This window comes from Diorhabda sublineata, chromosome 1 (genome assembly GCF_026230105.1).
Source record: "Diorhabda sublineata isolate icDioSubl1.1 chromosome 1, icDioSubl1.1, whole genome shotgun sequence".
Lineage (NCBI taxonomy): Eukaryota > Metazoa > Arthropoda > Insecta > Coleoptera > Chrysomelidae > Diorhabda > Diorhabda sublineata.
The window spans coordinates 18,413,114-18,429,513 of NC_079474.1; the positions used below are offsets into that span (position 1 = coordinate 18,413,114).

The 16,400-nt window shown below is 31.3% G+C and overlaps 1 protein-coding gene across 1 annotated transcript; it reads left to right on the forward strand.

Moving 5' to 3' along the window:
* The first annotated feature begins 1,096 nt into the window (after positions 1-1,096).
* Positions 1,097-10,014, forward strand: LOC130452402 (myrosinase 1-like). Its single transcript, XM_056791659.1, has 10 exons — positions 1,097-1,202; positions 2,907-2,992; positions 4,980-5,180; positions 5,233-5,413; positions 6,504-6,715; positions 7,700-7,794; positions 7,904-8,176; positions 8,238-8,375; positions 8,501-8,601; positions 9,850-10,014. The coding sequence occupies exons 1-10, from the start codon at positions 1,147-1,149 to the stop codon at positions 9,974-9,976; spliced, it is 1,470 nt and encodes a 489-aa protein (XP_056647637.1). The 5' UTR covers positions 1,097-1,146; the 3' UTR covers positions 9,977-10,014.
* The last annotated feature ends 6,386 nt before the right edge of the window (positions 10,015-16,400 follow it).

Sequence of the window (16,400 nt, forward strand, 5' to 3'; positions counted from 1 at the left end):
AAAAATTTTTCAAAGTCAGTTTCGCTTTGTTGTAAATTTTTTGACTTCAGCAAATATGTCAAGAATTATGTTGAGTAACTGGTCTATTTTCTGCAAGTTTCGCATAATAAAATAAGTTGCAAATTAAAGCAGTACGACTCAGCGTCCAATGGAGCTCGTCCCACAACTCCAATAAAACGAAGGTATATATACAGCGGAGTTAGAAACATAAATTGATGATTCGTTTAGAGGTGGGTTTCATAAACTATAAAGTCAAATCGAATCAGGTTTTGAAATAGATTTCGAAACGTACTTTATAGGAATTTATTAGCTTCTTGGAATCTATTCTTCAAGTTAGAAGAGCGCCTTTTAAGTTTTAGAAATATGAATATAAATCAATTCTACCATTTTATGAGGATTTTATGAGTTAAAGATAGTTATTTATGCATCAAGTAAAAAAAATATTTAATACAAGCCACTGAAAATTATCTGCAGTTGGGTACACTTTTTGAGTACAATATTTTTGTGAAAATCAAAGACGTGTAGAAAAATAATGTCTTAATACGTTATTCTTCATTGTTATCTGTTGATTTACTTCTCTAAATATAGTTTATAAACATTTTTAATTTTCTCAGACTTGAATATTCATTTCGTAATATTGAGTTTTCTACGTTTCCCTTCGACGATTTTCATCCACCATTTTGTTGGAGCTCTTGTGTACATTCTCCAAAAGAAGGGCTTTCTCAACTAATATTCTATGTCTAGGATTTTTTTAAATGCAGAAAATTTCCCATTCAAAAATTGTATTTTCTTCCGTTTTTTTTATAAAATACTGAAATTCTCTTCAAATTTTTCTTTTGTCTTGGTATTTAGCATACATTTCCACTGTCAAGTATCCTAGCTTTAATGATTCCAAAACCAAGTTTATGGTTTTTATTCACTCAACTGCATAAGGTTTTAAACATAAATCACTGGATGAATTATGTCATAATTCTAGATACAGTTTTATCGTTCCCAACTGTTTTATATCAAAGTACCCACTTAAATATCATATTTTATTATCTCTTACAATACCTGATAACATTTTAAAGAGATTTTACGTATCTATAAAGGCTTGAAAATCAAATTCCATACGTTTATAATAAACATTTTTTGAGATTCTTTATCATGTATTTATTATTGTTATTTAAGATAATATTTGTAAACGCAATAACAGTAAAGTCGTAAGTACCTTTTTTAATATTAATTACAAAGTTTTAGTACTTTTCTATTTGGTTGAAATGAGGAAATGCAGTAATTGTTCCATAAACGATGCACAAAATTAACTTTCTGAATAAAATAATCTCGTTACACAACAAGCATGAATTTCTACTACTTGTTTTTATTTAACGATATCCTAGCAACTAGCTTTGGATTGCCTATTTACAGGGTGTTAAAAAAAGTGGTCCTGTCTCTAGGATAGATAGAAAACTGAAAAATATTGTTCCGCAAATACTCACAACATTGTATCAATATTTTAAACAAGTATGTTATGATAGCTAATACATCCAATGTATTTTTCAGTTTTCTGTATATCCCAAAGACGAAATCATCTTTTTTTTTTTGAAACACCTTGTATGTGGGACGAAATATTTATCTGTAACTTTTGGGAAAAACCACTTGCGGTCAAAATAAACTTCAGGATCAGCCTAAAAAGCAGAAAAAACTTCATAAAAAGAAGTTTTGGTTTCAGCGCGTTTCGAAAAACTTTCGATTTGCGAAACTTGGGCAGAAAATTCAAAATCTTGATCTAATATAGTTGAAAAATCAAAAAAGTCGGTACTCAATTATTCTGAGAAACAACAAATGAAACAAAAACCGTAACAGTCTCAGTGACAGGATAGAAGACTAGAAACAACAAAACAGAAAATCAGAAAATGTAACAATAGAAGTTGACGAAATAATAAATAAAATGAGAAATAGAAAAGCACCTGGCAAAAATGAAATGAGCATAGAGCTGATTAAGTATGGAGGAATCAATCTTCATGACAGAAGATAGCAATTAATTAGGAAAATACGAGAAAGGGCGAAAATCGAACGAATTATCAGTATGCAAAGGAAAGATATAAGAAAAATTAAGTTTAGCAATTTGATTGATTGGAGCGAAGTGACGAAATCTATAACATAGAATATGATGAAATGGAATTTCGGTGGTAATAAAAGCTGCATTAACTTAACATAGTACGAATAAGAAACAGGCAGGAAAGACAGAAAACAGGAAGTTGCGGCTGGAAATGAGTCGTTCCATTAATTGGCTGGGAAAGAAATTGAAGCCCGATTAAGCTGTCCCCATTAAATGAGAATTCTGGAAACGGTACTCTATAATTCTGTGCAGGCTTTGGTCTGCCGATACGTGAAATTTATGGAAAATTGTGATATATTAATAATAATCATGGCATTTAGGAATTGAGGATTGTATTCTTTTTTTAATCCATCTACTGAATGTAACGCGCTGAAGATAACGTAAAGAATGTAAAAGAACTAGATGTAGTAAGCGTATGTACTTTTCTACATATTTAGTCAATAATTTGTGTCAAAATTACCCTTTGCGTACTCCAAAATACAATCAACATGATCGTCCTTGCAAATATTTTCCCGTTTTTTTACTCAATTTGTATGAAGCCTATCCATGCACAGATAAACTTTAAAGTTGCATTACCAATTATGATTCGAACTAATAATTTTCCTCTATAACTATTGTAGACAGGCAGTATGAATATATTGAATTGCTAAACGCCGACTGAGATCCCGCAGCCGCAGACTGATAGAAACGTTTCTTAGTTTATGAAAAATCCTCGTATTATATAAATATCGATTCAAATATTGATTATTTACCTTTTAAAATCAATAAATAAATCAAACTTACGACGTTTATTTTCTTTTTGCAGTATGTCTGATGATTATGTCATTAACAATAAAAGATTTCCTGTTGATTTTATGTTCGGTGTAGCAACATCTGCGTATCAAATAGAAGGTAATAAAATAATATTTTCGAATTATTAAGAATATTTTATTATATTATTCGAAGAGGTCACTTCGAAAATTTTACAGTTATATGATAATCGACACATATGATTAGCTTCCCTTATTAAAAGATTTGTGAAAGTTGATAGAAAATAAAAACAGTAAACAATCTAATGAATATTGAGTAAACATCTGTAGGAGGTGCTAGCAGGTGGAAAAATCCATTATAATTACTCATATTATGAACATTCAATCATCTACGCACCTTTATAATGCCACTTCTTTTTTTGTTTTAATGAATATAAACACCATAGACACTCATACGAACAATCTTAGTTTACAATGGAATATATAATATCTATCTCAGAAAGGCCTCCAAAATCTTGTGAGTGATGGCTGCAGGATTCAGCTCGTTTGGGTACTCGGCCACCAGGGCACCGACGGAGCGGACTAACTCGCCAGATCTTGTTGTAGCTAAAAGTATTCCTATCGTGTTTCCCTATGACAAAGAGGGCTCCGCAGAGATGGTTGGTGACACCTGGCACGAGATAAGCGAAGGCACACATAGATGGATCTAGTGCGCCTCACACCAAACAACTGATCCATGTAAATAGTCGCGAAATCCGACTAGTGACCGGACTTTTAACCGGACACGGACGCCATCTCCACACCATGGGCATTACGGAAAATTCAGAGTAGTGCTGGTGCATAAAGGAGGATAATACTACAGACCTCGGCATCTGCGAGTGTGCAGCACTCACAGGAACGTGGTTTCACGATTTTGAATAAGATTACTTATCGAAATTTCGGCCTTCGTGCTGCTTAGATGTGATAATTATCAAATATCGAAAACTCCCATTTAATAATAATTCAATACTCCTCCGATTCATTTCGGGGAGTTTCCTATCACTACGATCTTATCCGATGAATGGGGACATTCGCTGCTTGCTCTGCTTCCTATTCCCATGGTTTTAATGGAAAGCATCTATAATGGAAACATTTTCAGCCGACATATAACAAATGGTCAGAAATAGGATCTATTCGCTACACCTACTGAATTTCCTACTATTCTTTACTTATTGGCAGACATTCTAATAGGTAATCCATTTCTTCTTGTTCTCGGTCTTCTCGCTGATGGTCGTGGTTCAACTGTCATTTGCATTTGAAGCCTTATAGTCTTTTTTGATCAGTTGTCGAATCTTCCGGTGGTATGGTCCAAATCTTTTTCTGGTCGACTTCTCGGTAGATCTGCTGGGTCTCAATGCATCAAAAGATCCTCACTATTTGCTTTATGCTGATATTCTGCTCTGTTTTGAGCTCCATGAGGATAAAAATGACCCTGATGAGGTGAAGCTTAGATCTTCATGCACAGTCGTTTTGTCCAATAGATAGACGATGAGGTCCTTAGTATAAAACGACTTTCACGTATTTGGCCCTCCTAGCCAAGAGTTTCTTCTTCTCTCGCGAACCTCGTTTTTTTTAGGAACACTACTTGGGTCTTCTCAATATTTATTCTGATCTTCAACGTTATACACCAGTTCGTGATTTTGTACATAAAGTCTTCAAATTACCATCCTTAATGGGTTATTCCTGGTAGCGAGAGTTTTATTGACATATAATGCCATCAGAGATATTTGCCTTGTTGATGTTGTAGAACACAGAAGAGGTAGTTGCTGATCCTGAGTTTGATCCAGAATTTTCTTGAATAGTAGGTCTTCGTGTCAGACAGGACAAGGGTTTGATGATATCCAAGAAGATGATGACTTCAAAACTTGGGTGGCAAGTTCTACTATCTTCAAGTTATAGTTTTTGATTTGTTTTTTCATTGGTTTCTTAATCGGTTATCACTCACTGGAGGATATGGACTATAAAGGATACAATTTAGACTTCATGTTTATTGGGTTTTTAGATTGGAAAAATAATTTGTACAGATAAATTAGTTTATCAATAAAAAAGACCAAAACTAATATTTTCATTAAATTGGGAATTATTTTCAGGGGCTTGGGATGAAGACGGTAAAGGCGTCAGTATCTGGGATCATTTCACTCACACAAACTCTTCTGTTATAAAAGATAAAAGCAACGGAGACATATCTTGCGATTCTTATCACAAAATTAAAGATGATGTCGCTTTATTGAAAAACTTAGGTGTTAACCATTATAGGTTTTCGATAGCTTGGACCAGAATTATACCAAACGGTGAATTACATTATTTTGGTATTTTAAATATTATTGAGAAAATTTATTTAAGGTTTTCGAGGTGATGTTAATCAAAAAGGAATTGAATATTATAAAACTTTGATAAAAGAATTGAAAGATAATAATATAGAACCGTTGGTTACATTGTACCATTGGGATTTACCACAATTTTTACAAGATTTGGGTGGTTTTTTCAGTGATTCTTTATCTGTATGGTTCGCCGAATATGCAAGGTGAGTAAAAAAAATATGTCATGTTTTTGAGTCTATTTAGAGAAAATAGTCGGGATAAATAAGTTAGACTACAATATTTTGAATCAAATTATGTAATAGATAATCAACATATCTTCTTTTGCATACTATAATGTGTCTTCTTGAAAGGAATCATTTGGATCTTGATTCTTGGGAAATATTCAAACACAATATTAAACACAGATGTAATATTAACACTGTTAATGTTGTGACTTTAGTCTGAAGAAATCTGTTTACACCCTTAGATCATTTGTGCTGTCCATTTGGGACTTGGGACAGGGTCGGCTTATATAGATTTGCCTATCATACAAGTAATTTCGGTAATATTAACATGCCTAAACATATTTCGTGATAGTTTAAGACTCCACATATACTTTGCCGCGACTATCCCGATCAGTTTACGAAGTTTGAATTGTTTAGAACGAGATGCAACAGGCACGGGGCTGCCTAATATTTCTCCAGCTATGGGTGGGCAATTATAAACCGTCGTACTCGGATTATACAACAGCTTCATTGAAAAAACAAAAGGAAACCTGAGAAACACGTAGTAATTATTTCCAGATTCATAAGATTCCTAAGACTAAAATTCAAAAAGCGAATTTTTTTCAAATTTACCCAATTAAGTGGCACTTTATACACGATAATGGATTTCTTCAATAAATTTTTAGCATTTTTATTCAGAAGATTTAATCTAAATCTTAATTTAAGAGGTAGGGGACAGTGGGAACCTTGTAATGAAAAAATGTTTGTCCGGTTCTGCTTAGCCGATTATTATAAACTTGATGTTCTTTAAATGACTTTTTGATTTCTTTTCTCTTGATAAATTTTTCATACCATCTTGCAGGTGGTCGCCGTGGTGGTCGGAATGTATTGGTTTTGCTTCCTTTTGAATTTTCAGTCAATTTTTTCTCTATAAATATTGATCAAAGAATTGAAAAAATTGTATATAAACTATCCAAAATTATTTTTTTCTCAAAATAAAAAAACAAAACATTTGGTATTTGATATTTTGTAATTATTATGTTGTAGTATAATTAATTGGTACTATCATTCTCATATAACTTCCTTATAGAGTTTGCTTCGAAGCTTTCGGTGAAGATATTAAATATTGGGTTACTTTTAACGAGCCCAAATCAATTTGTAATAATGGATATGGTAATGGTAGATCAGCTCCTGGTATTTATAATCCTGGTATTGGTGAATATATTTGTATTCACAATCTTATTAAGGCCCATGCTGCAGCTTACCACGTGTATGATAAAGAATTTAGGGACAAATATCATGGTAAGTAAAAGTTTGAACAAAACAGACTGAATACTAAATTTTTCACCGAGGTTTTGATTTCATCTGTTGAATTACTAAAAGTTTTGATGTTTAGATGGCCAGTGAGGTGTACCAATGTATATTTTGATGATAAAAAATAGATGGAGAAACCTTTTCTAGGCCATACAACTACTTTGACTTATTGACCTAAGGCTGTGGGTGCAAACTTTCGTACTGTTTGCTTCAGTTTAATTATTTGCACTTTATTCTATGGAACAATGATTACTCTTACGGCTCGCTTTTTGTTTTTAAATGTTACATTTAATTATAAAATACTGTATCTGGCGGTTGGCTCTTTTTTAATTTTTCAAGTATAGTTGATTCAGAATATACTTTCGTACTTTAGTAAGCGAAAACTCGTTGCCGTTTTTGCCTTTCAGAATATTTGGGTGCCGATTTTCTTGATTTTTCTACTACATTGTTTCTTTACATGTTTTTTTAGCGATTTTGGATTGCCTGTAGATACATTTGTCGATGAACAGCCTCGCACCCATAAAGTAAGTTTCCTTTGGATCTTTGCAGATATGACTAGGGATGCTGGGAGTTTTTTCAGTTGTCCAATGAGAATACCACTAACTTTCCTTAGATAGTTTTGTTTTATTAAAGTCCAGTTGGAGAAATAAGAAAGAAACCTCATCGATTTTTCCACACTTGGGGTTTCACTCTGTATTACTGATTTCCCACTCAGTTTTACGAGAGTAAAGTATTTCAAGGGCTACTTTGCTTTCGTTGTTGGCCTAGAAAATAGAAAGTTCTGTACCAGCTTGGTCCTAGGTCATATATCATTCCTTTCCTTACTTGTTCAATAAGCCTCAGAGGCATCCGTGACCATATTAATGGATATCTGACAGTTTTCTAGAATATTTTGATGTTCAGTGTTTCATACTATTGTGTGTTTTGAATAGTAAACTTTCCGGGGAATTCAAACTAAAATGAACTTTTCAGGTAAAGTGACCTTGGTACATAGTGTAAGTTACTGTCAAGCTAAAACTAATAGTTCTGAAGATATTGAAGCAGCTGAACGAAATATATTGTTCAATGTAAGTGTTGGATGATGATGTAAAACAAAATATTTCGTGATAGTATATATGGTTTGTGTTAATTTTCAAAAACTTTTAATATGAAGCTAAAATTGATTTTTATTGTCAGTTAGGATGGCTGGCAGATCCCATACATTTTGGGGATTATCCCGAAGTTATGAAAAATAGAATTGCCATGCGTAGTAAAGCTGAAGGTTTCATAAAATCGCGTTTACCCGAGTTTACCGAAGAAGAAAAAGCGTTAAATAGACATACTTCTGATTATTTTGCCATAAATTCTTATAATTCCTATTTCGGTTATGCCATAGACGAGCCCCCAATTGTTTTGCCACCAAGTATAGATAACGACACCGCCGTGGGGGTAACTTTTGAAAAAGCAGGGGTGAGATACAACGTTCGAAATTAAAAAAAATATATTCTAATAGTTTTATTTTTTTTTAAAGGATGGTTCTTTTGGGATGGGAAAATTATTATTATGGATAAAAGATAGATACGATAATCCCGATATGATAATTACTGAAAATGGTTTGATGACTGAAACCGAAACGTTGGAAGACGATGATAGAATAAGTGTGGTTAGAGTAAGTGGACAATACTTTTAAAATTATTTTATAAGGCCACAAATCCTACCAAAATGAATATTTTATCCCTTAAGAGCACAGGAACCTGCGCAGATCTATCGAATGAAATTTATTCATCATTTCAGAACTGTTTGAGTCGATTTAGAGATGTTATGGATGAAGTAAAGTTATTAGGTTACACACTGTGGAGTGTCATGGATAATTTTGAGTGGACACGTGGATATACGTAAGTAAAATTTTCGTAAAAATGGATTCGGTAATATTATTGATTTAGGATGGTCTAACAATTTTTATACTTTTATAACTGGTCTAGGGGAAGAACCGTGTGGAGGGGAAGCACGATTCCTGGTTTGTTTGAAATTTAGTGTCAATGAAAGAACAACACAGGTACCAATTAGACAATATTAGTGTATATTGAATCGAATTATGATTTAAAAACAAACAAAGTAAGGATAGCTTGTATGTGCATGTCAATGAACAAATTCGCATATTTTGCATTAGAAAAAAACCCTAAATTGGAACACCAAAGATCTTCATATCTTCACAAAGTGACGGTTTGTGTTCAAAGGGCACAATTGGCTAACAAAAATAGAGCATGGGTGCAGAAATACGCCTCAATCTGCGAACTAGAGTTTACACGTGTTTAAATGAGCAAATTGATCACTCGCAAGGGAGATATCTTCTACAGCCCAGACTTATTTCCATTTTATTTCTTTTTATGAAGATTTCCTAGAAGGTGTTGTATGGAAGAGTTTAAGAGTTCCAGGAACGCCAGTGGCGAGAAGGTGGTAATTCATTTTACGTAAACATTTGTTTGAATACAATTGCCATTTCAAAAAGATAACATCTATTTAAAAGCAGTATTCTTGGTTAGCTAAGATAAATCTAACCTATCGTTAAATCTATTTCAAGGAGCATTCCAGTGGGGATTATTCTGCATCATTTGCTCATAACCTTCTTTTTGACCATTTTGATCATTTTTTTTCAATTTTCGAGTCGTACAGTTTGGTGATTTGTGGTATGACTTGTTGTCTTGATGAAGAAAAAAATCATTTGCCCATTTTGAGGCATTTGACTCTGTATAACGACTCGCAAACATTTTAGTACCTTATTGTCAAATTCACGATTAATATGACCTTGATGTTTGACCAGAATTTTTAAGGCGACGACAATCCTAACGAGATTTAAAAATTTTTTATTGGTGTACCCAAAATCATGTCTAGTAACCGTTTTTTCATTCCTTGTGAATTGAAATACGATTAACATCTTATTCAATAAAGAATATTTTCACTAATTAGTTTCGGTAGGTAATCATCTTTTGAAATATTTTGCACGGAACTGTACAAAATGATAAATTCTTCACTAAGCTCTCGTATAATCAATTGTATATTTGAATAAAGAACTTTGTCCACTAAATACAGATTTTCATAGTATTTTCCGATGAAATCTGATAGGATTGATGTATTTGTTACAGAGCAAAGTATGGCATTTATCACGTAGACTTCAACGATCCAAATAGAACGAGAACTGAGAAGAAATCAGGAGCTTGGTATAAAGAATTAATTAAAACACGATGTTTAACAGATGAATGTGTTGAATAATAATAGTGGATTAATAAATATTTTAATAAACTAATAAATGTTTGCCTGTTTTATATCCTTTTATTGCACAAAAGTACTTTATATAAGTAAATTTCCGGGTATATATAGTGTGTCTACTTAAGTTGAAACCATATGGAAAACTTTCTTATTAGTGGTTTTATAAAAAAAAGTTATTCTTGATAAAAAATTCTGCATGGTCCAAAAGTTGAATTGTAACCGTCAGATATTAATTTTTTAAAGCAGTATACGTAGTTTGTCAAAAAATTTGAATTTTGTGCAAGAATAATTAAAAAAATGCCATTTATTATGAAAATTCAGGTTTTGTGATTATTTACTATTATAAATTTTTCTGGCTGGATACAATTTATCTCTCTTACCTGTTAAAAATATGATAACCTTTCTATTTATTACAGTTTTTGAATAACCTTGCAATTTACATAAGTAATGAATGCATAGTAATTATTTATTGTTGAAATTGAAAAATCCATACAAAGAATATTTATTAAACAGAAACAAACATAATTAAATTTTAATTCAATGTCCTACAGCTTCGACATATCCACCTTCTCTTTGTAAACATTTAATTGTTCTTTTGTCAAACTCCTTATAAAACTTTCTGTATCATATTTGGAGTAATTTTTTGGCATCCTTCAGAAATAATCCTTTCCAAATGGTCTACATCATCAATTAAACCTGTTGTTTTAAGTAACCCCATAAAAAATCAAGGAGAGTCAAATCAGCGAACCTAGGAGGACAAAAAATATCTGAATACCTGTGAATCACCTTCCTATTAAACATATTTTCAAGGAGTAATCTAACTTTTAATGTAGTATGGATAGAAGCACCGTCTTGTTGAAACCAAATTGTCATACGTTCTTGTAACGGAATAATCCAGTCAAATTAGACCAAAAAATAAGACTGAAGCTACATAAGTTTCCACCAAGCTGATAATTTAAAATAAATTGAAAATAAAATTTGAATGTTCCATGTATGAAAAAATTTTATCAAGGTTAAAGGACAAAAAGCTGAGTTTTTCACGATTATCAGCAAAATGGTAAATTTATCATAAAAATACTTCAGATAAAAATTGTAGATCATAAAATTATCTTCAAAAAACATATGAACACTTTTTTTCCTACGAACCACCGTTTCTGAGATATAACAATTCAAAAAGCTGTAATAGTTATGATGTTAACTGTAGTATTTAATGGCTATAATGATTCCACGAGAAATACCAAAGCTACAGAACAACATCGTCGTACTTTAGCAACATCTTCGTCAATTGATAATTTCTTACAAAAACTCATAATAAGTCTCGGTTCATTTTAATGTTGTAAGAAAAGTTTACTGCTAAAACTGGTGAAACCGAAAACTTACTTACAACTTTTTGAATCGTTATATCTCAGAAACAGTGACTTGTAGGAAAAAAAGTATTAATGCGTTTTTTGTAGATAATTTTATGATGTACAATTTTTGTCCAGAGTATTTTGCTGAAAATTGCGAAAAACTCATTTTTTTGACCTACATTTTTGACCGTAATTTTAGTAGAGTTCCAATCGATAATAAAAATTGCGACCTGGATGTTGGATTAAAATTTATAATTTTTGTAGAAGCTATTTGATTTAGTTTGATCGACTTTTAAAACTTTACATGATCTGAGTTTAACTCGGTTCAAACCAGGATGGTTTTTATCTTTAATTAGATTTCACATTTTGGTACGAAAGGACCAAATGAAAACAATAATTTTTATATTTTGAATTAAAATAATTATTTTGGCAGATTAGTGCAATAGATTTAGAATCTTTGAATGTAATTTATACAGGGTCATTTATAGGAATAATAATAATCAAAAAATGAATATTTACTTTAAGAAAGTTTTAATGGTACAGAAACACTTGTTAAATTATAGCATTTGTTACTTACTCAATTACGAAAAATTATGTCCGGCAAGTGTTGTCCATTTTGGGCAATACATTGTTGTAGCTTTTGACGGAAACTGGCCTAAATTTTTTGCAACATGTCTACATAAATCTGGGTGACGTATCGACGAATTGCAATCTTTAGGTTTTCCAAAGTACGCGGTTTAACAATATCAAATTTTCATTTTCTTTAAAAATGGTAAGCATTTGTCGACAAAATTTGAATCGCTGCTGGGAATCTTGCTCTTTTAACTGCTGCACGACATCTATTTTGTAAGAATGGAAGTTTAGATCTGTGTGCAGAATTCGTCTTACCGTATTTGCGCTCATTTGGAGTAGAGCGGCGTGGGCTTCAGACAAAGGCTTCCCTTACTCCTTCAATGTTCTCCGAAATGCTAGCAGTTCGTTGGGGATCCGGTGGTTTTTTATTCAATATTGATTCAGGTTGTTTACTCATCGCAATATTATGTTTCGAGAAGGGACACTTGCATTACGATGGATATCAAACTGACGGCGAAAATCTCTATAAACAGCAGTTACAGACTCGACTTTTTGTACAAAACTGTCGCGTATAAGCGTTGTTCTAGGCTCCATCTCAATGACTGAAATGTAAATTCTATGAACAAAAGTAACGTTTGATACTAGTCACGTGCTCCTCCCACTATGAGTATGAGCTCCTGTGTACAACCCATTTTAAAAACATCCAGTTCCCGTGATTTACTCTGTATTACAAATAATGCTTGATATTAAAAGATTTTATATATATATATATATATATATATATATATATATATATATATATATATTGTTATGGTATGAATATATTCAAAATAAATTATTAAATAATAATAAGATATAAATAAAGCAATAAGTTCAGTTCTGTTATTCGGTTACTTAGAGCAGTTTATCACAATAAAATAAATAACATTCTTTATATTAAGTTTTGGCCAACACTATATTCTAAATTATTATTTAATTTTGACAAATCTTGTATAATCAAAGAATTTAATCCATAAATTGACAGATAAAAACAGGAGCACCAACTTCAAAAATTTGTGTGACATACCAACATAAATTTTAAGGTTATAAATGATAAAATATAAAAATTTTGACAACTGCAATGATAAAATTAATAACATAGGAATGAAATAAATACAACAAAGAAATTATAGAATAATATTATTTGAATAAAGTCACAATAATTTAAAAATTTAGAAATGACAATTTAGTAACTAACTTTTAAAATAAATATTGGTTAAAAGAAAAAAAAAAGTTTGTTTAAAAAAAAAGGAATGAAGAAGAAAATCAACAACGAGAAAAAAATTTTTTTTTGGCAAGAGAAAAAAGAGTAAAATAATTTTAATTGCAATTTAAAAAAATTAAAATCTTGATAAAAAAGGCATAAAATATTCAAAGGATTGATAATTAATAATTGTATAAATGTAGTAATAAGAAATTAGTGAAAACAATTAAATAAAGTGAAATAAGTGAGAATACTCACAAAGGGACAATTTCCAAGATAAAGAAGTTGTGAAAAGGAAAAGAACAGGAGTGGAACTACAGCGGAGTATCTGTTTATTCTGCAAGGCCGTAACAATTTCCAATTAAAAAAAAAAAATTAAAAAATACAACATAACAAACACTTAAGGTACTGTTCTATTAAGTTTAAGTATTTCCTTTAGTATATAATATTTGAGTTCACATTTCCATATAATTTAGTTTTATGAGTGTAATTATGAGTATGAATGAATGAATGAATGTTTGTAAAATAAAATAATTGTAATAGCTAGTTAAGAAATTGTATATTTTGAATATTTTATTCATTATAAGGAACAGACCCGGTCTTAAAACTATTATAATCTGACCTTATAACCATAACAATTTATCGCAATAAAATTTTTTAATTTGACCTCACAATATAATACCCTGAGAATAAAAAAAATAATAATAACATAATAAAATAAAGAAATTCAAATAATTATTAATGGCGCCCAAATTAAAATCTGATTTTATTTAAAATAAAATTTATAAAAATAAACATTACACACTATAAATACCATAACAATATATATTTATTTGTGTGTTAATTCAGATTCGTAAAGGGCCTAGTGACAATTTTGTGATAGGATGATTACGTTTGAAGAAAATGCTGCCTCATCGGAAAATATTATAATAATAAACGGGATTAGTTAATAATCACAAAACCCGAATTTTCATAATAAATGGCTGTAATTGCATATTTGAATATAACTTTTAAATCAAAACAACTTTATTTCATAACATTTTTCTGAATTGTAAAAAATTAAGTTACTTTACTCTTTTACAAAATTCATATTTTTTAACAAACCTCGTATATTGCTTCGAAAAATTGATATCTGACGGTTGATTTTAACTTTTGGACTACGCAGAATTTTTTATCAAGAATAACTTTTTTTCATAAAACCACTAATAGAGCAGTTTTCCTTATGTTTCCAACTTAAGTAGACACACTGTATGTAAATATCTACGTACCGTTATGATTCAACTGTTATGGATGTGGCGTTACAATGGCAATGCATCTTTGCATTTTGTAATATATAAATTAGGGCCATCATGCAAATCTAACAGCAACTGATCACCTGTCAACTTATAAAAGGCTTTACAAGCATTAGCGCGAATATAAAGTTTTATTTAGAGGTAATATTCGTAATAATTCTCCATGTCTTTAAGCACTCAACCTTATCCTAATTTTCTGTTTTCAGCTTTGGGATTTGAGCGTGAAATAAGCTTCCGAAAGAAATGAGAACTTAAGGGTGTCTATTAAGTATGAGGATGTATTGATTGATTGATATCTTGCAATAAATTAAAAGAAAAAAGATGTCCAGTGAAATTGTGAAAATCGAAAATTGGAATATCGAGCAATCATCAAGTATTTCCTGTATATAAAAGGATTCAGTGGTAAGCAGATTTACGAAGATATGCTTAATACCCTTGGTGATCAATGTTCTTCGCATGCGACCGTAAAAAATTGGACTGTAAGCTTCAAAAGAGGTAAATTTTCCAATGAAGATCATGACCGATCGGAAAGGCCAGTTTCTGTGTCAGTCCCCGAAAATATCGATGCAGTTCATGACATGATTTTATCAGACCGTCGAATTTCATACCAACGCGATTATCATATAGTTCACGTCAATTTGGACATGAGAAAAATTGTTGCAAAACGGATCCCCAAATGTTTGAATTTTGACCAAAAGCGTGCAAGGATTGAAGCATCGCGTTCGATCTGATCTCGATTTGAAAACGATGTAGACTTCTTAAACCGAATTGTTACTATGGATTAGACTTGGGTACATTTCTATGATCTAAAAACAAAGCAACAATTGATGAAATGTCGACACTCTGGTTCTCCAAGACCTAAGAAGTTTCGTGTCAAAAAATCTGCTGGAGAAATTCTTGCTTTAGTTTTTTGGGATTGCCATGGAGTAATCATGATTGATCTTTTGGATAAAGGTAGAACAATACCTCTAGATTACTTTTCGACATTACTGACCCCTCTACGGGAAAAAATTGAAGAGGAAATACATGGAAAGCTATCCAAAGGTGTTTTCTTTTTGCAGGACAACGTCCCTACACACAAATCTCATATTGTCATGCACAAAAAATTCGTGATTTAGGGTTTGAATCACTAGAACACCACTCTTATTCACCAGATATGGCTCCGTCCGATTATCATCTCTTTCCTCAACTGTAAAAAAGTTTAAAAGGTTGAAACATTTTTTTAGATCTAGAGACGTTGCAGGTTCGCTGTAATAAATGTATGCAATTAAAAGGAGAATATGTTGAGTAATAAAATACTTTGACATTGAAATTTTGTTGTGGTTCTATAGTAGGCGAAGAATTTTTCAATATATCCCCGTAATATAAGTTTTCATAAGTGAAAATTTCTTCGCCTCAGATTAAATTTGTCATAACTTGTTTAGTTTCTAATTCTATAAATTGTGGAAATTGCTTTAGTTTCTTCAAATCATTCTCTCTTTGATTATTGATGAAGCAGTATGTTTTTATAATTTATAATATGTGAAATTCTTGTATTGTTAAGACATTATTGAAAAAAAAACACTTTAAAGCAGTCGTAGCAGTAAGGAAAAATGTAAAATTGAAGAGGAAAACGCAGTAAATGAAAGAATAAATCCTTAGTAATCAGGTTGTCCAATTGTTGAGGTATTGATATTAGCAGGGAAAGAATAAAAAACTATTCTAGTACCAGAACTTGCCAATTATCGGATCTTATAAAACACCCATATATCTTTATTTAACATATTATTACTTGTGCTGAAAAATGGATTTATCTAAACAACCCGAACATGATAAATCTTTGGTTAGATAAAGGACAATTACGAGAATCCTTCGCAAAGAAAGGCGGAACTATGAAAGATATCATTCCAGATGATCAAGCTATCAATGCTTATTTATATAGGTCACAGCTGATGCGAATGTATGAGGTTTTATCAGAGAAATATCCAGAT

Coding starts and splice junctions, on each gene's coding strand:
- LOC130452402 (XM_056791659.1), top strand. CDS start 1,147: ATGTATTTATTATTGTTATTTAAGATAATATTTGTAAACGCAATAACA. Junction 2,993..4,979: donor ATCTGCGTATCAAATAGAAG/GTAATAAAATAA, acceptor AATTATTTTCAG/GGGCTTGGGATGAAGACGGT. Junction 6,716..7,699: donor ATTTAGGGACAAATATCATG/GTAAGTAAAAGT, acceptor TGAACTTTTCAG/GTAAAGTGACCTTGGTACAT.